Source organism: Ceratosolen solmsi, unplaced genomic scaffold (assembly GCF_000503995.2).
Source record: "Ceratosolen solmsi marchali unplaced genomic scaffold, CerSol_1.0 scaffold41, whole genome shotgun sequence".
Classification (NCBI taxonomy): domain Eukaryota; kingdom Metazoa; phylum Arthropoda; class Insecta; order Hymenoptera; family Agaonidae; genus Ceratosolen; species Ceratosolen solmsi.
In genome coordinates, this window is record NW_011948424.1 from 7,197,421 (window position 1) to 7,222,915 (window position 25,495).

At 28.9% G+C, this 25,495-nt stretch overlaps 3 protein-coding genes across 3 annotated transcripts; 2 read left to right on the forward strand and 1 right to left on the reverse strand.

The window, feature by feature from the left end:
* The first annotated feature begins 460 nt into the window (after positions 1–460).
* Positions 461–7,277, forward strand: LOC105362635 (xanthine dehydrogenase/oxidase-like). The gene is made up of 21 exons (XM_011500116.1): positions 461–757; positions 1,074–1,205; positions 1,285–1,441; positions 1,518–1,746; positions 1,939–2,159; positions 2,232–2,334; positions 2,408–2,535; positions 2,806–2,928; positions 2,992–3,159; positions 3,257–3,535; positions 3,660–3,764; positions 3,846–4,062; positions 4,137–4,320; positions 4,789–5,168; positions 5,441–5,634; positions 5,694–5,852; positions 5,938–6,066; positions 6,156–6,289; positions 6,581–6,833; positions 6,921–7,017; positions 7,147–7,277. Exons 1-21 carry the CDS (start codon positions 564–566, stop codon positions 7,260–7,262), a joined length of 3,702 nt encoding a protein of 1,233 aa, XP_011498418.1. The 5' UTR covers positions 461–563; the 3' UTR covers positions 7,263–7,277.
* A 977-nt stretch (positions 7,278–8,254) lies between these two features.
* LOC105362750 (uncharacterized) lies at positions 8,255–9,850 on the forward strand. The gene is made up of 4 exons (XM_011500237.1): positions 8,255–8,401; positions 8,679–9,009; positions 9,360–9,577; positions 9,641–9,850. Exons 1-4 carry the CDS (start codon positions 8,315–8,317, stop codon positions 9,848–9,850), a joined length of 846 nt encoding a protein of 281 aa, XP_011498539.1. The 5' UTR covers positions 8,255–8,314.
* Positions 9,851–12,544: 2,694 nt separating this feature from the next.
* On the reverse strand, positions 12,545–25,277 carry chp (leucine rich repeat containing G protein-coupled receptor chaoptin). The gene is made up of 15 exons (XM_011500117.1): positions 24,904–25,277; positions 20,645–20,815; positions 19,565–20,040; positions 18,660–18,879; positions 18,172–18,482; positions 17,653–17,877; positions 17,363–17,584; positions 17,123–17,285; positions 16,524–17,056; positions 15,580–15,774; positions 14,746–15,030; positions 14,448–14,573; positions 13,788–13,901; positions 13,466–13,701; positions 12,545–12,909 (listed from the first exon to the last, which is right to left on the reverse strand). The coding sequence occupies exons 1-15, from the start codon at positions 25,184–25,186 to the stop codon at positions 12,621–12,623; spliced, it is 3,849 nt and encodes a 1,282-aa protein (XP_011498419.1). The 5' UTR covers positions 25,187–25,277; the 3' UTR covers positions 12,545–12,620.
* Positions 25,278–25,495: the final 218 nt, after the last annotated feature.

Consider the following 25,495-nt stretch of genomic DNA (forward strand, 5'->3'; position numbering starts at 1 on the left):
ACTCATTAATCTACAATTCCTATACGAAAAATGTAATTCCAATATTGCCGTTCGTCAAAAATCTCATTCGCCTGCTAAGTGCAAAATGATAAGTAATCAGCCATTATATTATCTAGAGTATGTTTATTTAATGGAAAAACTATAAAATTACTATTTTATTAATCAGGCTACTTTTGACTGCATCATAAACCTCGGTATGATATATTTTATGATATATAGATGATATTATATAGATCGATAAATCTTAATTTAAATAAGTTATGAAAAATCTTACGACAAATATGACATAACTTAATATCATATTTTATCTGTTTTAGCAAAATAATATTTTTCTTAATTATATAAGCTGTGTATTAAAGATTTGGAGCCTTTCTTTTCTTCTCATATAAATATACATTTTGCAATATAAATCATTTTCAGAGTTAAAGAACGAGGCAACAGAATGGAAGAGAATTATCCTATTGAAGTAACAATTAACGATGTCATGTACACAGGTGAGATATTCTATAATTATTATCGATAAGCCTTGTATTCTAAATGATATGTAACCGACAAAAATATAAATGTTGCCGACAGTTTCTGTAGAAGTACCAATAGACACGTCCTTAAATACATTTATTCGTGAAACTGCTAAGTTGAAAGGGACGAAAGCAATGTGCCACGAAGGAGGGTGTGGCGCCTGCATCGTCGCCGCGAACATTCATGGGGACATACGAGCCGTTAATTCTTGTCTCGTTCCAATTTATATTTGTAATGAGTAAGGCAGCAAAATTATTCGTTTGTTAAAATAGCAAATACCATTGAGAAGTACATGATCGAACAATGTAGATCAAAGCTTTTTTCTACCATTTGAAACAAGAAAACAAAAAGAAAAGAAAAAAAAAAGGAAAGTATAGCGGGGATAATATTTAAATTGAATTTTTTTCTCTCTTAAATCTGAGCTCAACTTCATTATTATTAACATATAACTTAATTCCGAACGAATAAAATTAGTATTTTGACATATTTTTTTTAAGATATTATCCGATACAATATATATTTTTTAACTTTTTAAATATCATTTTCCGAAACAGCTGGAAAATTACGACGATAGAGGGATTAGGGAATCGGCAAATCGGTTACCACACGCTTCAAGCGGCTTTGGCCGAAATGAACGGTTCGCAATGCGGTTATTGCTCCCCCGGATGGATTATGAGTATGCACAGGTACTAATTATTCATTAAAGTCGGTCAAACGTTTGAAGAAGTTTCGCCAAGTGTGCGAGTATAATGTTTATGGTTGCAGCCTTATGGAAAAGGGCAAAATGACCATGAAAGAAATTGAAAATTCATTCGCTGGTAACATTTGCCGATGTACCGGCTACCGACCAATTTTAGATACTTTCAAGAGCTTCGCTACTGACGCACCGCCGGTCATGAAGAGCCAAATTAAAGACATCGAGGTAATGATTTTTCACTTTCCTCGACGATCGCTTTCCCCGCGAGTCGACGCCCAATCCTCGGCTTCTTAAATTTCAGGAGCTTCATCGGATAAAATCGTGCAGAAATTGTCCGGAAAAGATGTGCAGCGGTAAATGCGAGGACATTGAAATTATTTATAAATCGAGTATTCCAAGATTCATTGAATTACATTTGAAAGATAATGTAAGGTATTACGAAGTTCTATCAATAAATGAAATATTTGACATTCTAAGAAAAAAGAAGCCTAATGAATCTTATGTAATAAATGGAGGGAATACAGCCCACGGTAATACAAATTCTGTAGCTTTCATTATCTATTCTATATCTATCATTATCTTTATATAATTAACCATGTGCTTTATTATTTGCATGAATTATATATATATATATATATATATATATATATATATATATGTGTGTGTGTGTGTGTGTGTGTATGTATATCATGTATATTAAAAGTATTTATTTTTTGTTGCAGGTGTTTATCGATTGCCAAAGGTACAAATATATATCAATATAAATAATGTTGCAGAATTATATAGAATTGAAATGAAATCGGATACATTGACTTTGGGTGGCAATATTACCCTTGCAATGGCAAAACGTTATTTTGAAAAATATTTGAAAGAGCCCGGCTTTCGATATTTAAAATTCATGGCTAGACATATTGATCTTGTCGCAAGCATACCGATCAGAAATGTAAATTTAAAAAATATTATTTCAAATTTCATTTTCATTTCACTATCTCTGTTAGTATCACTACTCTTTCAGATTGGAACTGTGGCAGGCAATTTAATGATTAAAAACCAGCACAACAATTTTCCTTCCGATATTTTCTTAATATTCGAAGCTGCTGGGGCACAAATACATATTCGTATGTAATAAATAATATTCTTTTGGTGAGGTATTTTATTCAGAAATTATCCATTAATGCAATATATGTATAGTTGATTCACTAGGTGCGAAATCTATTATGACGTTAAATACATTTTTAAAGACAGATATGAATAAAAAATTGATTTATAGTATTGTGCTGCCAAAAATGAGTGAAGAATATAAATATCAAACATATAAGGTTAGATTATTAATGTGAATTCTTCAGATATAGTTTTGTTACTCTACATTATCGTAATTATTAAAAAATTCATTCACACTTTGCTGAACACTAGTAATTATATATAATTTTTCAATTCTATATATATATATATGAATGAATATTTTAATTAATTAAACAATGTCATAATAACTATCGAAGTTTAATTGTTTTTTTTTTTTGTTTTTTTTTTTCTTTTAATTAATTAATTTTAATTGTTACATTTTCTTTTATGCGCCACCTATGAAAAAGATTATGCCTAGAGCGCAGAATGCACATGCCATCGTAAACGCTGGTTTCCTTTTCAAATTAGACAGTAATGGCAAAGTATTGGAAAAACCAAACATAATATTTGGGGGAATAAATCCAGAATTTGTAAGCTGAAAAATTTAACAACAAATTAGTTAAAGCGTTATTTAAATTATTTATGTTTCATAGCTACATGCAACACAGGCAGAAGAATCTTTAATTGGGAAATCTATTTTTAATACCGAGGAATTAAAAAAGTCTTTAAATATCCTTAATTCGGAACTTAAAACCGATTATATTTTACCAGATTATAAACCGGAATTTAGAAGACTGCTCGCTGTATCGTTATTTTACAAGGTTCACGTTGATTTTACTTGTCATCCTCATAAAGTATCAAATTAAAAACTGAAACGTTCTATCGTTAATTTATATTTTTAATGTTTTTTTTATAAAGTTTATCTTGAGTATCGATCCAGCTAAGGTGAGTCCCAAGTTACAAAGTGGCGCCGCGCTATTGCAACGCGAATTATCATCGGGAAAACAAGACTACGACACGAATAGAAATTTATGGCCTATTAATATGCCAGTGCCAAAACTCGAGTCGCTTTATCAAACTTCCGGTGAAGCCGAGTACATAGGGGACATCGTTATGAAGGATCAACAAGTTTTTTGCGCATTGACTATTGCCGATGCACCTGGAAAGATTGAAAAAATCGAATGCGATGAAGCAATGGTAATAATGCTTTGAAAATATTTTATTGACATAGATGTATTGCGAATGGATTTCTTTAACTTATTTATTGCGAGACTATAGTAATGACTGGATATAAATATAAAAAATATTTTTTTTTTTTTAGAAAATAGATGGTGTAATAGCTTTTTATTCCGCAAAAGATGTTCCAGGGGTAAATGCATTCATTAATTCTGCTAATAAGTTTGACTTTCTTTCCGACGACGAAGTGGTATAATCTTCCTGCATTTCAGAACATTTTTGAATGCACCAAATAGAAAAATGTAACATCTAATTTTCTCTTTTTAAATAGCTTTTTGCAGATAAGGAAATAGCGTTTGCAGGACAAATATTTGGAATGATTGTCGCTACGTCGCAAAAGAGAGCCGAGGAAGCTGCGTCAAAAGTTAAAATTATTTACCCAAAAGGACCGAAGCCGAAGCCCTTAATCACCGTCCACGACGTAATAGCGAGTAACGATAAAACGCGAATATCCAAACAAGGAGACATACCTGCGACACAACCAGCTGGTATTTCAATAATATTGTAAAAGTATATTTTGTCCAGCTAGACTGTGTTTAATTAATAATAATTGTCTTATCAGGAAAAGACATAGCGTACAATATAAAGGGATCGTACGAGACTGGACCGCAGTATCATTTCTCAATGGAAACACAAATATGTGTTTGTATACCTGTTGAAGATGGTATGGATGTTTTTCCAGCGACACATTGGATGGATTTAACGCAAGCTAGTGTGGCCAATGTACTGAATGTACCAATTAATAGGTCAGAAGTATTAAATTTACAATATTATATGGATAAACATTATTTCAACGTAAATTTTGTGTCTTCGAGGATATATAAACACTTCAAAGTCTTATGCAAGTTTATCTCAATTATTTAACAATTAAGAAGATTAATTTTCTATGGTTGGAGTTTTGTTAATTTTTTATTGATATTTTTAAGAAGAAAAGTAACTTTTTATACTCTAAGGCAATATGTACAGATATCATAATTTCAGACGTTTGCAGCAAATATTGTAAATTACATATGAAAATTAACGCTTCATATGAATAAAAAATAAACTACAATGATAAACTTGAAGTATACGCGCATAGGCACATTTTATAAGTATAATTGCATTCAGTACTATAATATCTTGCTCTAAATAAATGATCTGTCACCGATTGCTCAATTTTCCTCCCTTAGTAGCGTCCTTAGTATATACAATATTGGCATTTCTCATGTTTACAGTATAAATATAAAAATACGAAGACTTGGAGGCTCTTACGGAGCGAAACTCACGCGAGGCTCATTGGTCGCTTGTGCTTGTGCACTCGCTTGCCACAAGCTAAATCGGCCGGCGCGTTTGGTAATGTCGATCGAGGATAATATGCGCGCCGTCGGGAAGCGTGTGCCATCTTATACAGAATACGATTTAAGCGTGAATAAATTAGGCAAAATTCAGAAGATGGACGTATCTTATTGGGCCAATAGTGGCTCTACGTTCAACGATCAGTACATAATAGGCACATTAGAGTTCTTTTTCAGCTGCTACGATTCATCGATCTGGTCTACTGTTGGATATAACGTTAAGTCGGACTTACCCTCCAACACATGGTGCAGAGCACCTGGTGAGTTTGATATAATTTGACATAAAACGTTGAAAATTCGTAGACGGAGCTTTAAAGTCGGAATACTTTATTTATAAGAGAAATTCTACATTAAAATTGTTCATTTGCTTTTGAAGTTTTTCTACGTTAGAGTTAGAGAATTTTTATAGAATGATGTTAAAAAAGTAATTTATTTATGTACAATGAACTATATTTTAATATATTTGGAATTGATATATATATATATATATATATATATATATATATATATATATATGAAAAATATTAAATAGGTTCTACAGAAGCGATAGCGACTGTTGAAAATATAATGGAAAGGATTGCCAGAGAAACCAAACAGGATCCTACAGACGTGAAAATAAGGAATATGAATACGAAGGATAAAGAAGTTTTGGAAGTAATGATTGCAAAATTAAAAACCACAACTGATTATGAGAAACGACGAGAAGATATTGAAAAATTCAATAGTGTAAATAGATTTTAGCCATTAATTTTATCCATTTAGTTTTACGTTCCTTATATTTGTAGGAAAATCGTTGGAAAAAACGTGGGATATCGTTAGTTCCGATGAAATATCCAGTAGTGCTATTGGGTTCTTATAATTCATTAGTTTCTATTTATGGTCGAGATGGTACGGTATCAGTTTCACATGGTGGTATTGAATTGGGTCAAGGCATCCATACCAAAGTAATATGCACAATACCTTTGATCATAAATTGTATTATTATCGACAAAAATTCAAAATAATATATATTCTTTTTAAATATTGAAGATGGCGCAAATAGCAGCGTACACATTGGGAATTGATCTTAAAATGGTATCTGTAAAACCAAGTAATAATTTAATAACTCCAAACAATTATGCAACCGGTAATAGTACTACTACGGATGCTTGTGGATATGTTAGTAAATGTCATAAACATCTTTATAACATATGCATGCGTTCAACAGTTTTTTTTTTTCTAATTTTTTATATTTTTTACATTTTCAGGCAACCCAAAGGGCCTGTAAAATACTTTTAGAAAGGCTAGAACCAATTAAACAAATATTAGGAGGAAATCCTTCATGGCAGGAATTGGTGTTTACAGCACAAGCTAAAAATGTTGATTTATGTGCCTCCTTCATGTATGTATAACTATCATTAATTAATTCTCTATAAAATTGATATATATATATATATATATATATATATATATATAAATTATGAAAAAAAAAAACATGTTCCATTAATTATCAATTTACAAACAATTCATAACTTATTTCCGCTACGAAGAACTTTCTTTTAAATAGTATATTTACTTTATAGTATAGTATTTATAGTATATCTACTATTTACAATTTACATTTTAATGACAATCATTCGCTTCTGCTAATTACAATATACACTTGTAGTTAAAATTCACATATTAATTATAGGTTTACGGTAGATCAAGAGCTTAAGCCTTATCCTTTATACGCTGTTGCAGTATCGGAGGTGGAAGTGGATGTTTTAACTGGTCAGCACCTGATCCGTCGAGTAGACATTTTAGAGGATACGGGCGTTAGTCTAAATCCCAAGATCGACGTTGGTCAGGTAGAGGGCGCATTTGTTATGGGAATTGGCTACTGGACCTGCGAAGATTTGATATTCGATCCCGAAACCGGAGCTTTGACAAATTATAGAACTTGGGTGAGTTTGTGTAGGAGACGAGGAATTAATGGTATGCAACATTCTTGAGAGGGGGGGGATGATGGGGGGGGGGGAATCAACGGCTAGAATTACAAGGTGCCCGGAGCGATGGATATACCTATAGACTTTCGAATTTCATTCAATCGTAAAGTAATAAATCCAGTTGGTATACTACGATCGAAAGGTTATTTCATCTCTAGTTTTAACAATTATTTCTTTCATCGCTCTCTCTCTCTCTCTCTCTCTCTCTCTCTCTCTATTTGTCAAAATTTGTCTCAAGTGATAAGAGAAAGAGATTTTTGTTATTTTATAGCTATAGGTGAGCCTCCATTGTGCTTGAGCTGTTCAGTTCCAATTGCAATTCGTCACGCTCTGGATTCGGCGCGAGCCGATGCGGGAAATAAAGATGTCTGGTATCAATTAGGTTAGTATAAATGTATTTACGCTATTCGTATTCTTTATACCTTAAGTTTTTAGAATAATGTGAAACGATATCAATCCATTTGAGTAAAAAATAAAATAAATGATTCAATCATGAATACTCAGTCAAATCTATTGAAATATGATAGTGCATTCTGCTAATGCAAGTACATTTATTATTTATGTATTTCTGCTTCTCTTTGTTTCCCGCAACCATGCACGTTCTTTTATTATAAATGAATTATATTGTAGTATAATTATTAAGTAAATTATAATTATAACTATCTCTTGATTAAAATTATAATATATTATTATCAAAAATGTTATACACAAAAATGTTTATATACCCCGTTTGATTAATTTAAGCATCTATAATTTCGTTTACATAAAAGTAAAATTATTTAAATGAATATATATTTATTTATATTTTATTTTGAGTTTATGATAAATTTTCACATCACTATTATCGTATGTTTCTAATATAAATAATTTTCTAAGCATAATTGATATTTCTTTAGAAATAAAATAGTTGAAGAAATGAAAATTGTAACTTTACTACAAACTCATGTTTCTGTATGAATAAAATTAACGTGTATGCGATATTTCTAATCTATCTTCTTAATAATAATATTACATAATACTTTTGTTTACAGATAATGCACTGACCCCAGCCAAGATTTTAATGAACAGTCTCACTAATATAGATGCAATGATCTTATAGTTTTTGTACTAATACAAGATATATATGATAATTTTGTTATTTAGATTTAATATATTTTATCATTTAAATATGAAAAATTATTTCACATAATAAACCGTCATTGCTTACTATTCCAAATCTTTTTATTTTACCTAAAAATATTCGTATCGGTAATATCAGTCAGCTGTTTCTTTAGTGTCAACATGAATATAGCTGATGGTTAATTCATTTCAATAATAACTTTAACCATAAATTTAAAATGATTTTTTTTATTTTGATGAGTGCCAATGTAGATTTTTCGTAAAATTCATAATATTGAAAGAAAGTCAATTGTGGTGTTAGAAATTTATTTTCAAATACAATGAATACTGATAAATGTAAATCAGATCTAAATGAGCATAGTCAGCTTGAATGTGGAGATGGTAACAAAATTGTAACAAATCTAAATGTAAGTTTTGCAAATAATCTGTAATTTTTACACCAAATCAATGAAATTAATACATCGATGCTCATTATTGTTTTTATATGAATAAAATTCTATGCAAAAATTGTATATAAAAATATATATATATATATTTTATTTATCATCAAATAATAATTCATACTTCTTTGTTTTACAATGCAAAAATTGTAGAAACTTTAAGGAGGACAATTACTACATGTGGTACTTATATAAAATTCTTATAGATTAAACCCATAATTACAAAATTAACCACTTCAATTAGGTTTCATCGTCTGACGAAAACACCAATTGTAGAACCGAGAAATTTCTTATTGATCGTTTATTAAAAAGTAGCACAAAAGACAGATTCGACGATGAGTCCAAGGATCTTAATAGAATCGATTTTTGCGATGAATCGGATGTTTGCGATTGCAGTGGAGATGCTAAATTTAAAAAAGTACAAGAATCTTCTAAGATAGTGAATTTTGATTCTATTATGGAAAATAAATCGTGCGATTGTTTAAAAAATAGAATGTGGAAACGTCGCAATTTATTTAGTTTATCAAATCACGTTGAGAGAAATGACAATTTTGAAATTTCTCATTTGAAAACAGGTATTCTTTGCTTAAGCTTATTATTTTAATTTACTTACGTAAGCTTAAAATTTTTATTTCTACACAAAACGTGTATTTTCAAAGTAAATAGATAATATCAAATAAATCAAAGTTCAATTGTTTCACGTAATTTAACAACTTTTATGAAAAGTGACGAATAATTTAATATTTAAATATAATTCGTATGATATTATAAAAGTCTTTTTATTAAAAAGATTCAGGCTTTGAAACTTTTAGGCATTAAATTAAAAAAGCCTAAATCATAAATATAATATATATTTATTTAATAAGGATAATATTTGTTACGTATTTTTTTTATATTGTGCGATTGTCCGTCTTGTTAAATTTAGAAAATTCAACGTTAGATAATTCTATGAGCAGTAATGAAAATAAAGAACAGTCTTTATTAATAAGAATAAGAAACTACTTGGCAGAGTACCAAGAATCACGCGGAACTTCACGTGAAGAATATACATATTCAACTTTAATAAGAATTATGGGCCAAGCTATAGGTCATTGTTTACTTACGCTGTTTTACGTTTTACTGAATATCGTACCAATTTTAGAGGTAATTTAAAATTTTCATATAATTCTATATAATTACACATTTGTACGTAAATTAAAATTTCAGATAATTCTCCATATTATAAGGTTCATTTTTGACAAAATAATAGATATAAAAAAGACTTCGGATTTCCAACGTGTACTCTTTAAAGTTATAATATTTTTCTTGGAAGTATTGAGTATATATATCTGTCTTATTTTTATATTTGGTTTCATTATTTCACCAGTTATACGCATGTCTTTCGGAATTTTTTCAAAAATCATGTTATACGATTGAATTTCAATTTCGCATTTTTCATTATTTTTGTTTTTCTTTATATATATATATAAATTTCATTCGATTTATTTGATATTGTTTGGAATATATTCTCGTGCACGTAGGAGAGAAATAAAAAATTTGGTCGCAACAGAAAGAAAATGAAATGAATTATTTTATAATCTTCGTTATATTAAAAGTCTATATTTTTCTTATACTTAACTGTTACATTTGTAATTAAAGTACATACTTTTCAGTTATTTATACATATAAATGAAAATACAGTAGCAATACAATACAAAGTCAATATGTTCGATACCTGTTTGTATAGAAATTACATTGCATTCATAATTAATAATAAATCACTCGAATGTTTATATGCGATTTAGGAATGATTAAATTTTATTACTAATTAATTCATTTTATCGTACATCTTATTAAAACCGCATTTGGTCTTAATAACAGCACTGGCTTCGAAATTAATATTAATACTATAATTACAAAATTAATTGATATAAGTTACGTATATGATTATTTATAACAAATTACGATCTTACAAAACTTATTCAAAATGATACATTAATTTATATGTTAGTAACTTGAATAACTATGTGACTTAATTACAATTTATACCGTAAATACATATGATCTGCCAAAAAATACTACCAAATTAAAATTTCTAATGTGTAATATATTTTAAATTAATAAATGTATGGTTTTTCAACGTCAAGTTAATTTTTTTTAATGACAATTTTAAATAATCATAGCACCTTATAATCATATTTCAAAAAAAGTGTAATTACCAATGAAATTACATTTACTACATTAATTAATATCTAAAGAAGATAATGTAATGTCTAATATAATTTTTATTTTCAAATAATCAAGAGATAAAATGAAATAACGAGCTACCAAGTATTTATTCAAAATTAATAAAAACTATAATCATCGGTAAATATATTCATAAATATATGTATTTACTTTAATACATTACTAAATTAATAAGCTGTTTTTTCTAGTTTTGAAGCTTTGAACTATTTTAATCATAATACAGATGCAACGCTTAAATTAAATTTTTAATGGAATATAAAAATTGAGATGGAAGGTAAAAATTTATTTTACTCGAATCTTTAATGTTATATTTTTGAAGGCAACAAAAAAAAAAAAAAAAAAAAAAAAATGATACGCATCCTATTATTTATATATATTTTCTATTGTTCCACTGTTTATATTCCGAATTTCATACTTCATAATTCATTCGAACTTTCTAAAGCGCTTTACATAAAAATATATTATTCAGACGATATATTTGTATATAATGTTACTAAATTTTATTAAAGTTCAGATAAATTAATTGTAGAATCGTAATGAATGATCGATCAGTATGAAAAATGTCATTATCATTGCAGATTATCGCCTATTAATTTATTCCTCGCTTGAGTTTTCTGCTATTTTTTATATTTAAGGTCAATATAGTTTGTTATTTAAACAATTAAAAGGTTTCTTTTCTTTTTTTTTTTTTGAATTTGGATAAATTTTTAAATAATTATTTATTACAACTTAAGATTCGTAATCATTAAAAAGTTACGCGAGTTATATTAAAATCAGTTAAACAATTTTCCATGGTAGAAGATGGATAAATAAATTACACAATTTTTGCGAATATGTAGCAAAATAACAATGACTCTAAAAATGATTACGAATTAATTATAATTATTTCATTTTATGATTTCATAAAATAGTATAGAAAGGTAATTATAGTATTAAAATGATTTTTAATACTGGTTTGAAGGCTTAAATTAAGACATAATTCAGTTATACGTAAAATTTTACATTATAATCAATAATTAATTAGGTTGCATCTGAAAATGAATAAATATTTAATATTATCAAAATTACTTTTCAAAATGTTCATATTATTGAGATTAGGCGTAGTGGATTTATTCTTAATTAGATATATATTTATAAATTTAAATAAAAACAACAAGTCAATATGAATGCTGTATTAATATGCATTGAATTATCATGCTCTTATTGGATAATGAATTACCTGCCAATATTATTGGGAAGTGAAGACAAATTAATGTGACTATTAATGTAAATATATGATGATTTAAATAGAAATTAGTAAAACAATATTGAAACGATTATGCAGCATTTGCCTTTCAAATGTGAATATTATTTTTCTCTAAATTTTAATATAATCAAATTAGTATTTTAAATGCCGTTTATTTAATACTTAGTTTTTTCAATTTTGTTTTGTTAAGAGCATGTATGAAAAAAAAAAAAAAAAAAAAAAAATTTCTATTTCCCAATATTAAGATCGATAAAAATTCTAAAATACGTACAGAAATCATAAGACTAATTTTGAATTTAATAATATACAATAGTAATGTTCAGAAAGATTTACTATCAATGGAAAAAGTAAGCTTTGTAAAAATTCATTTTTATTCTCAATTATTAAATGCAATTATTAAAAACGTAAAGTCAATTTTTAAGCGTTTAATCATTCTCTTACAATTTGTTTTACACTAAAGTTATTAGTGATATCATCTGAATATATGATGCCGAAACTTAATGGAGGAAGAATTTACAAATTGTATTATTCATTTAGACAAATGTTCATTTAAACAGAATTCATTTAAATAAATAATGCGAAAACGCCGATAGTTAGTTGAGAAATATTAGTTCTCATAATGAGTTTTAAAAATTACTATAATTAATAGTTTGATAGAGTAATATTGAATTCGGTTTGGTTGGTTCAGAGATAATAATTCGTTCGAAAGAATCTCTAACGATTAGCTGCAAAAATTATCGAGAGGAGAGAGAAAACGAGAAATTTCGACAGTTGAAGTAAATTAGCCGAAGACCAGCCACACTCGAGGTCGGACTTAAGTGCCTCCGCAACAGACATATTATTTTTATTGGCGCAAAAGCTCTCGCGCAAATCATCATCCCATCCGTTGTCCCAGCACTCGTACTCACTTCCTTCCTCACGTTCGAAATTGTTCAATTCCGTATGGGAATTGCAGCGGTCTTCTTCGTACTGCCTGTGCTTCCTTTGCCACATCTCGATCCACCTAAACAGAAGAATATTTATCAGAGGCCCTCACTTCCGTAAAGCCTGTGTAAATCAATCTTACATATCATTATAAATAAACAACAAATCTCAATGTATACAGTACTGAGGATTATTTTATCAAATTTCGTACTTTAGCTTTGGCCAAATTAGATGATATTTTTATTTATTTACGCACCATTATCGACTCACTCGTTCCCTTCAATATAATTTCCCATATTTTTTAATTTACAAGACGGCTATACGAATGAGCTATTTCAATTATAAACGTGGTTATAAATTTTCATCTTTAGTATATTAATAAATTAATTTTTTGAAAAATTAACTTTTCTCTAGAAGCTCGTTCTATTAATATTGTTCACGGAATTTCTTTTGTATTTAATGTACAAAGACTTTAAATCAGTGATACGAGTCCATAGAGTCAAATCTGTCAATACTGTCTATTGGTAAAAATTTGTAGCTTCGTTAATCTCAACATCGCTTCAATCATATTCAAGCATAATCATAATTATTCATATATGTCATATGAAATATAAATAAAAATTGTATATACTTACCCGATATCGCAGTCACAGTTAACATGACTACCGCGCATGCGCAATCGTAATAAAAATCGTTTTCCTGATACTGCTGGCTTATACGTGTTGGATGGATTTTGCAAAGTTTTTATCTCACTGTCTCGAACTTCGACTGTTACATTCCTTACAAGATCCGCGTAGGCAAACATATCTCTTGGCACGTTACTCAAGCTCGTGTTATAAAGTCCAAAGTGCAAATGTGGATTTCGTATGCCCTGGGTATAATTAAGGACATTTCTCATTATTAACAATTTATATCGATTATAGTAGTAATTAAATATAATTTTTATTATTATCTTACACGCAAGACTTCCGAATGAATGTTCTTTAAGGCTCTACCGCTGAACGTAAAATTGTAAAGTTTCACTGGGAAATGGCCTTTCATTTCTCTCTCTAAATTAGTTTCATTTTGAACCTGATTAGGAAAAGTTATTTCTATATTATATTGCACGTGAATTAGACGATTAAAATATAATGCGAAACAATGGTATTTTAAAGATACGAATTACTTTATATTTTATTAAAATGCGTTAATTATAACAAAAAACTGTTCCTTATGCCGTTAAATATAGGAATAATTACAAGCAATGATAAATAATTGCTTAATAAAACTTAAACAAGCAAATTTATAATATATTATTTATATATATAAATATTTATATATGTGTGTGCGTGAATAGTATCCTTTATTAATAAATTGAAAATAATATATTTTATGTAATATTAGCGAAAATTCGTTAAAGACGTTTGTTATTCGGGAATAACAAATAGTTGATTTGCTGTTTTCATGGATAAAAATAGGCATATGTCTTCTTTCCTAATTCGTATTAAGAAAGAATGGACTTCCTTTCGTTAATTACAACATCAGCTTAACATTGGCGAAACAAATGCATTATTGATAAACATTTGAATTATATTTACAGGCTTAATTATAGTGGCAATAATAATTAAATTGCTTTACGTGAATTAATAAGTGCCTCAATCCATGGTTATGTGCCAAAAGATTTGGGAAGTTGAAGCGTTTAATTCCAGTGTACACGGTGCATAAAAGTCTGCGAAGTTTCGATGCCTTACATAAAGCTCCGTTCTGCATAAAAAATATAACACGAGTAAAATAAATATTTCAGGCATTACATGTCACGAGTAAATCCTTGATTAAACAAAAAAAAAAAAAAAAAAAAAAAAAAAAAAAAAATACAGAATTGTAGACACATTGTATATAATATGTTAATGTTTGTAAAATATCAATTCGAACGAACCTCGAATGTGGAGAGATGAAGACCACGAATGTCGAGCTGCTCGAGCGTATCAGCGATACCGAGAAAGCTCGTGTTTGTGATTATCGTGATTGGATTATAGGCAATGTTGAATATCCTTAGGTTCGGCAAAGCATGAGTAATAAGTGGAACAACGGTCAAATCGTTGTGGCTCAAATCTAGTAAGTGAAGGCTCGACAAATTCGATGCCATCTCCGCTGGAATTGATGCCAGCTCGTTGTGTGCTAATTGAAGCCTTTGTAGTCGATGGAATGGGAGCTCTGGAACCTAAAATATATCGAAAAGGAATTTAACTTCTCATTCCACTGTGCTATTTTTATATCAACAATAGCATTACTAAGCGTGAAGTGTAAGTATTTAATTGTAATTATAGAAAAATGTTACATGATTTTATTTGATTATTTTTTAATGGATATATTCCTGGCATGATTAAGGCCACAATTATGTAGAAAAAGTTTTGTAATAATATGATTTTAGAGTATCGATGTCAACATACGTAACCTATTGTACACGTCACATAATATTTATGCATTATATTATTATATTAGTATATAGACATGATTATTATTATTATTATTATTATTATTATTATTATTATTATTATTATTATTGTTGTTGTTGTTGTTGTTGTTATTATTATTTTTAAATAAATTTTTATTCGTTTATATTTTCTTTAGTAATTCATAAAGTACGTACGTGTGTGTATGACTAAAATTTCTTTTAATAATCAAGTTTTAGTATCGATTGTCCTACCTTCAAAATTTTCAATATTTGCCATTATTATGGAAAAGATAAATTATAGAAACTAATTCATACCGAAAGTAATGAAATATTGCTTAATCCAAGAAACAATAATACATTCTCTAAGCCATGAAACGTCCTTCCTCGAGGTTCCAGTATAAGCTGTTTGTTGTGACTTAAATCAAGGTATGATAGGTGTGGTAAGTCCGAGAAAACTCCATCATCCAACCTAACGAGTCGATTGTAGGATAAGTCCAGACATGTCAAACCCTAAAAATTGCAAAATAACAATGCAACAGTTGTATTATTGCAATAGAAATTCCATTCGCTTTGGGTATTCTTGTGAAATAAGCAGCAACGACCGACATTGGGCATAAAAATAAAATACAATAATAGCAATTCTCAATAAAACGTATTGAATGCGCGTGTCACAGATTTATAAAGGTCAATTAGCTTATTGTATTAATGAAATATCTACGCTCGTCGAATCATCCAACGAAGCGACATTTACTAAGCAAGGTAGAAATATATTTGACCTAGTCTAATTAGCCACTAATTAGATTCGAACCGCATGCTAGAAAGAGTAAAATAAGGTTTATGTATATTTACATTTTCGATATTTGACATATGAAATTATAACGCTTTTAGCACTCGTTAATACATTAATTAACACTCACAATATCAATTGTATTGTGTAATTTTTCATTTTTAATTTTTCGTCACAAGATAATATAATAATAATATATATATATATATATATATAGATAGATAGATAGATAGATAGATAGATAGATAGATAGATAGATAGATAGATAGATAGATAGATAGATAGATAGATAGATAGATAGATAGATAGATAGATAGATAGATAGATAGATAGATAGATAGATAGATAGAGAGAGAGAGAGAGAGAGAGAGAGAGAGTGGTGGCAATGAAAGGAAAATCAATATAGATGATAAAATAAATTAATTAATAACTTTCAAAAATCAATCGAATTGTCGATTAATTTATACTGTACCCTCAGTCTAAAAATGGCATCGGTATTATGAACTCCGGAAAGAAAATTCCACGACAAATTAAGAATTGATAAGCTGACAGCTGCGGATATTGACATCGTCTTGATCGGAAGCCTCATAAATTGATTATGAGATAAGTCTAGATGCTCAATATTTGCATCGGTGAATAAATTATCCGCGAGCGTCCGGAGCCTATTGTGCGAGAGATCAACGATCCTCAATTTCTTTAATGGCTTGAATGACTCAGCCGGTATGTCCATGAGATTGTTGTAAGAGAATATAAGCACTTGGAGGTTCTTCGTTTCTTTGAAGCAGTCAAAGTCCATTTCCATCAGATCATTGTGACTAAGATCAAGCCACTGTAAGTGCGGCATATTGCCAAATACACCCTGAGTTATGTTGTTGAGCTCGTTGTGCGAAAGGTATAAATGAGTTAGGGAGTACTCCACGGGTTTGAAGTAATAGCGCATAATTTCTGATATGTTATTGTAACTAAGATCCAATACTTTTATATTTGACTGAATAAGTCCACCTACTACAAAGTAAATAAGCATTTGATTGATTGAAATTAATTTGAAGAGAGTCAAATTCAATTGCTTACTAGTGTTTGCCGAATAAGAGCTATTAACGGTTAATCTGTGAATTTCATTGTGACTGGCATTAACTCTAAACGATGATAATGTCCCGACTTGATCAAAGGATCCAAAGTCAAATTCAAATAGATCATTGTAGCCCAAGTCTAAAAATTCTAAATCTGGTAGATTCTAAATAAAATAACGTATTTTGGAATTAATTTTGTAATTATTTAGTAATGGAGCTTATGCTAATTTAACAAATTTACCTGAAAAGCTTCGTTCTGCATATCCCTTATTTTATTCCCCCGTAGATTAATGTACTTTAAGCGATTCATGTTCATGAAAGCGCGCCTTTCTATGTTATTAATTAAGTTATCCTCGAGAATTATCGTACTAAGCGATGGTAAATCAACAAACGTATGCGTAGCTAAATTGTTGATACGATTATATCCCAAATTGATGTCCTCCAACGTTGAATGAATATCTCCCTAAAATATGAATATTTATAATTACCGTTAAATAAGTTGATAGAATCCTCCTTCTCTGCGCTACTTACCTGAAATGTTCCTTTCTGTATAGAATCTATTTCGTTATCTTGCAGCTCGATACGTTTTATTCTTTTTAAAAAGTGAAATGACGTATCCGGCATCGTACGGATCCTATTATTACTCAAATCCAGATGCTGTAAGTTTGTCAATGATTTGAATGATTTGCTTGGCAATTCGCGTGTTGATGGAGCAAGTCCGTGTGCAATTCTCAGTGTCATTAAAGAATTCCCCACCTTATTAATATATAAATATATTAACTTTAAAATACATCTACATTTTTTTAAATCGTCGTAAAATATTAATGAAAAATATTATTACTTATGCTATAATTAATTTCTCCATACGCTCATAGTAAATAAGCAAAATTTAAGTTTCCTTTTTAAATTTTATTTCTTTAATTGAACGACTCTTAATCATTTTTTTTACTTTGCAAAATCCACAATGGGATAATAATGCTTATGCATTGGTACTTTGTATTGGAAATATTAATAACGCATTGAATGAAATTTAAACTAATAATACATCACCTCTGTAAAAGCATTGTCTTCGATCGTCGAAATAGCATTTTCCGAAAAATCTAAATATTTTATTCCACGCACGTGCATAAAGGCATGATTCTTGATCGTTTGTAAATTACTTTGAACAACATGAAGCTCCTTAATGTCCATTCCAAATTCTAAAAAGTTTTCTGCCGACAATGTTGTCCCTGGCATCTTCGATATTGACAGAAATCGTAAATTGCGCATCTGGCGTAAGTCTTGAAGCGATATAATGCCATTTTTATTTCCACTAAGATCAAGATTATACAGTGAATACTGAAATCCATTAAATACTTCACCTATAACAGTGCAATTATTTATAATTGAGACTTTTCAATTGACCTACTACTACCTTTAGCCTCGAGCAGAAATGAGAGAAAAACATTTTCTCAAGAGGTCAAAAATATATTGTTTCTCAGCTTTTAATCGAAGCTCGAAACAACTTTAGACAATCTTTATTAAAAGGATTATTATACTTGGATTGAAAGTTTGGATCCGATTTTCTCGAAAGATCAGCGTGCGCAGATAATCATATTGCTGGAATATGTGATTTGGTAGCGATGTTAAATTATTGCCAGAAAGATCCAAAAGCTCCAAAGACGATTCTAATCCCATAAAGTCAGACGAATCGATATCATACAAATCACAATCGGTCAAGTAAAGTTCTCGAATCCTTGAGTCTTTAAATGTCCCTTGCTGAACATTCACATAATTATTACAGAGATTATTAAAAATAAAGCAAAGAATTCTCTGCTACTTAATAAGCAAATTAATACGGACATTTAGGACTTTATTATAATAAATACATCGATACAATCGGAATTCCGTTTGTCCTAACCTTAACATAATCTTAAAAATGCAAATTATAATACTCCCACTATATTGGCAATTTAACAATTAGTTTTTATTAAAAAAATTATTTAAACTTGCCGTATAAATTACAAGAATTATTTAATATTTTTTTATCGTTTCTCAAAATAACACTTGTAGTTAATATAATATTTTTTAACTGTCTCAGATGGTTCCAATATTCCAATATTTTATAGCACAAAAATAACAAATATTTCATGATTTTAAAAATAAAAATTTATCGGAATATATTGTATCATATGCGATTCAAAGATACATTTTACAAATAGTATGAAAATTACTGTAATCGGTATGTATCGAGCGAATAAATTCTCGTTGTGATGCAAATAAAATTCATTAACATTACAATAGATCTTTTGTCAACAATTTATAAATTTATATTTTTCACCTAATAGTATATTAACTTTTTGCTCTCCCCCCCCCCACCACTTACTATATATATATATATGCATATAAATATTTAATTTAAAAATTTTATATCAAGTTCATTAAATTCCGATGCTTGTCTCACCTCGATCATCGTAATTGGATTCCCATTGAGATAAGTTCTATTGATTTTTTGAAAGTGTTGAAATGATCCGGGTATCAATAAATCAATTTGATTATAATCCAGTCTTAAGACATCTAATGACATATGCACGCCCTTTATCTCCGCCTCCAATTGTGGATGTATCATTTTAGAGATGCGATTGTAGCTCAAGTCGAGCACCTTCATTCGCTTCAAGGACGACAATTGTGTGTAGGGTATAACATTGAGCTGATTATCATTGAGATAGAGATGGGCCAAATGGGCCATGCCGTCGCGAAATACGGAGGGATCTATTTCTTTGAGACTATTTTCCCGTAAATCGAGATACTCGAGGAAAGCTAGACCAGCGAATGCATCGGCAGGCAGTTTGTCGATAGAGTTACGGCCAATGCGTAATGTCTGCAAGGAATTTTCCAATCCTCGCCAATTATCCGCGGCTATGTGAGATATGTGATTGCCTATGATACAAGACAAGTAAGTGTCAACGTTATCCTTGCAATTACGTGCCTCATAAACGTCAAAATGATGTAAAAATGTCGTCTCCCTTTCCTGTATGTTTTCCTTTTCATTCGTATTATGATTATTATTATTATTATTTTTTTTAACGTTTTAATTTCGTTTAATATTTGACAATTTTTTGCTTATAAATTTAATAATAAAATCAATCGAACATAATTAAACGTTATGAAGTAGTCTCGTTCGTTATAATATTTAGAATAAGAGACAATATTAAAAAAAAAAAAAAAAAAAAAAAAAAAAAAAAAAAAAAAAAAAAAAAAAAAAAACAATACAAATTAGTATATATCATTAAACAATTTACAATTCTTTTCTATCTCTAATCTATAATTGACTTTATGATAATTAAAATAGGCGAAGCCAGAATTTACATTGCCAAGCCACACCGGAAGTTGACTCCAAACATCATTGGGTCACATGACTCATAATTCGAATACGACATTAATAATTTGCTAGAAATCGAATTGGATTAAAAGTCTTGATAAAGCTAACGCGAGACTGCCATTAATCGATAATTCAGGGTGAAAAGGAAAATTAGGGAACTACCTGTTAGATCGAGAAGTCGCAGCTTCTGCAGATGTCTGAATGATTTGCTCGGTACTCGGACAAGACGGTTGTAGGGTAGTTCAAGCTCCCACAACGATCTTTCAAGCCCTAGGAACGCCTCGTCCGGTATATCCGATAGGGGATTATACTTGATCTGCAGCTTATATAGACCTGAGACATAAAGCACACTCGATGCATTTTCTCATCGTCACTTTACAAATGAATTATTAACTTTAAAGGGTTTGACAAAGTGTGAGAATGGCGCCTGAACAATGATAGTTTAAAATTTGAGGATGAAGATCAGCATAGTCGAGACTCTTGCTCCTCGAGACCCACAATTATTAATAATAATTATTATTGTTATATTTATTTAAGAGTAGATTTATTCAGCATTTTTATATATGTCCGGGGGAAACAATTTAAAATGATAATTAGTAATTTGATTCAATTTGAGATTTTATTTTAAAAACCAATCACTATTTGCAGCAATATTCTAAAGGAATATATTTAAAAGGTTTAATTTTATGCTTAAAAGAAATGTCGAAATTAAGAGATTCTTCTTTTCATATTCATATTCTCTTCATTCTTAAAAGAAATGTAAAGAAAGTTATTAATATTCTAGTGAAAAGTAAGAATGAGACAATGTTAAGGCATACCATATTTACGATATAATTTTAATCTCTTACGAATGTATCTTATCGAAAATTCTGTGAGTTGTTTATTTTTCAGAAGCATCTCGTTAATACGTAGGAGAGTCTTTTAATTTATTGGGATTAATACTCGCTGTCGGTACATCTGTACATCCCTTCGAATCTCACAATTACTTTATCTCGTTGGTGTTGGATGCTTCTTCTATCATTCTTTTTTTTTTGTCTTTTAAATTGAACTCTTGGTATTTCTAATGTCCTTCCCAGGTAAGAACTGTGACAATTGTTTTCATTGGCTCTCAGGTGCTGATTAATATTGCTCTATACACCTTCTTTTTGTAAAATTGGATCCGATCGTGAATTGAGCGAGTCTGTCTTTTCAGCTCATTCGTCCACAGAATTTTTGCACAGAATATTCATGCACATATCAACACAAACTTGGAGATATATATATATATATATATATATATATATATAAATACGTGAGAATTAAACATTATAATACAGTTGTCTTTTTTATTAGTACCCTCTTCCAACCATTTTCTTTACCAAATAAATAGTACTTACTTATGTAGCTGATATCACGCGAAGGAAAGTTATTTATGCTTTTATATTTGCTTGATTATAATTGTACGGTTTTTCGAAATTTCTGATTAATGCTTATTATTATGAAAGATAAATTACGGATAATTAATGTCATATTTCAGCAATATTAAAAACAAAATTTACTTTATTTATAAATTTTATAAAGAGCTCGATTGATATTGAAAAAGTTATATATTAATAAATATATCGATTCCCTTAAAATTATCAACTACAAACGCAGTCTAATTTATTAAAATGAAAACGCACTGCCGATTAGGTATTGAGACAATGTCATATATTCACTATGAAATCCATGTATGTGTGACAATAATAATTTTATTAATACGTATTAGTATAAATATTTTAAAAATAAATCAGTACGTAGAATGATAAAAATCTTTCTCTCTTACGAGAAAGCCAGGCTACTTTACTTCTGAAGACCTACAATTACAATTCAATTCTGAATATAGAATAGCTTTTTATTGTCTTAACGTTCTTTCTGTCAAAAAAATGTTCAACGTTACATTATATACTCTTTGTTCTACATCGACTAGGTATCTGAAAATTGTTCACATTACTCAATTAATTAATCATTATTGATAAATAATTTTAACGTTGTTATTTTTTTTTTATCTTACATTCTTATAGTAAAAGTAAGTACACAAACTATAAATTTATATATAATATTCATTAGTAGAATTATTTTTTCGTCTTGCAAGAATAGTAATTGAAACAATCAACATACTTAAGCAGAGGCTAATTATATAAAGATCATTTTATTGTATTAACGATCGTTAACTTATTCATTCATAATGAATGATTAAGCGACAATACCACACAAGAATAATTGTATCTGATATTGTAAAATCGATATTCTTAATCACAAAGATGAGCTTTTATCTATTGTCAAATATAAATAAATTGGTAATTTAATATGCGTTGAATATTTATTTCTATCCTCAATGAAGACTTTTCAATATTTGCTCAATCTTATTTTGAAATACTAAAATTAATCCTTACCCTAAGTTTTTTCCCATTTACTTATACCTATTCACAAATTACAAATTATATCAATATTAGGTTTTCATTTTTAAGATAAAAATATATGTGCTTAAGATAATATATGTTCGTAATTAAAATATGCGTATCTCAAAGTAATATGTATGCTTGAATAATCAATTATATTCAAATATAATTAGAAATAAGAAATATAAGCAAATGTACATTACATTACTAAATATTTTATGCTGCATGTAATTTTTATATTAAATTAGACATATTTTCGCTTCTAATATGATATCTTTCTTTTACCTCAATCAATGATCTGATATAAAAGGTAAGGTGAAAATGTGCTTTAAAAGTTAAAAATTAGCGTTAAAAATAATAAAATTATGTTTACGAAAACCATTAGTTATAATAAGAAAAAACAAAAATTAAAATTTCATTATAAATATATTTTATTATCTGTATATTTATATTTTTTTTTTCGGTATTATAAGTAGACGTGCAGATATTATAATAAGTAATATACAAGTTAATATAAGTAATATGGTATTTAATTTTTCATTTACTGAAACACCAATAACTAAGAAATCGCATTTTTTTTGTTCATCAGTAAACGGAATTTAAAGTAAGAAAAATAAAACTAATGGTAGAATTAATTAATAATTATTATTTACAGATAACGTAAAACAAGGAATATTTAAGATTCATAAGAGATTCTTAAACATCGTATTATTTTAAGTAATATTTCTTCATTTTAGAATCAGACGATAGAAAGAGTAATGTTATTTTTAAATAAATGAAAATAGATACATTTTTTCAAAATTCAAATGAGATTTTTAACTAAAATTTTGTTAAATTTTGTGTACATAAGTTGTGTTAATTAACAAAACCAAATATTGCACATAACATTATTGAATCTTAGTAATTGATATTAATTATGAAACATTATAATTAATAAATTTATAAGCTATCATTTAATAATATGAAAAGTTTTTATATTTAAACGATCTCTCTCTCACTCTCTCTCTCTCTCTCTCTCTCTGTTTGTCTCTATTTATTGAAATCATTTACAATATCGACGATAGATTACAAACAGAATACACAGATATTTTAATGCGCGTGGAAAATTTGAAGGCATTAGCATCTAAGAATGAATTGTTCGATTGTTTTGTTATAGAAGTTAATAATTATTATTTTTATGAATCAGTATCGAGTGAAAGCAACAGGTAAAAATATTGCTTTTTATATGATGTTAATTTACATGATGTTTACATCTATAATTACTGACAGTAATTTGTAAGCTATTATTTCGATAAGAAAATAACAAAGAATTAAAATGATATAAAAATTATATAATCGAGATGTTTGACTTATAAAAGAAGTTTGCTTACCTTAGCAGAATTAAAAGGGACTCTCTTTAAAATCTCTTTTAAAATACTGAAAAGTCTTAAAAACATAATTTACAAGCTGGGCAATTAAGTTTCAGTATTTTAAATAAAATTCAATCCTTTCACAATTAAATTGACTAACAGCGTAATTTGTAAATATTATCTATAAATTATCTTCCTACATTATAGTATCGTACATTATCATAATTTCAAAATATCATATCACATGCATACGCCCATATATTATTAGACATATATAATTACGAGTGAAATCGTAAAACCGATATGTAAGATGCATGTAAGATAGGAGAGGACATTGCTATTACATGGCGTTAATTGAAAAATTAATCAGTATTGTAATTTATTAATTTTACGTATTTTGAGAAAGAAACGATTTTATGTAATCAGTGCCCATCAGATTCGATTACTTTCGGGCCAACGATAGAGAAGAATACTTTTCAAGCTACAGCTAATTAAACGATATAACATTGAATTTAATGTCATCATATATGGCGGATACAGAGCTCACTATTAATGATCTATGAGGCATGCGAGCACATATTAAAATATTAATAATTCATGTATTCATCGCGAATGATATGATATGCGGATAGGAGAAAGAAGTATCTCTTACCGGTATTCATAAGAAAGTGTGGCTGTAACGAGCGCAGTCCGTTGTTCTCAAGCTGGAGCATGAAAACCTTGGAAGCATTGATGGGATGAGGTATACGAGGCATGGGCACATTGAAGCAAGTGACGATACCAAGATCCGGTATGACTTTCGAGCAAGTGCACAGTGGATTGAAGAAACAGGGTGGATACTGGACTGGCAATTCATGCATCCGTACGATTGACGTCCAAAACATCAATATGAGCGTGATGATCATCATCGTGTAGCCGACTTTTATGAACGTCATCAATTTCTGGAAGATCACAGCACGAAGTTGTCCCCTTGCTTTATTTACTTTCACTCCGAATTGCGTGCTTTCTTATCGAGCATAGGTTTGATCGCGAATTCGAAAAAATAAAAAGTGGCTTGGTATAGGTCAGCTTAAAACTCATGCGTTATTTGTCCTACTAATATATCGATTAAAATCATTAATTTATTTATTTATTAAAGAGATAAGGTTAATTGAATTAGGCGTACGTTGAATCCTTTCAAAGCTCAATAAATATGATTAAACTTTCCATCTTCAGCGTTGCAGCATATTAGACGAATATTTTTC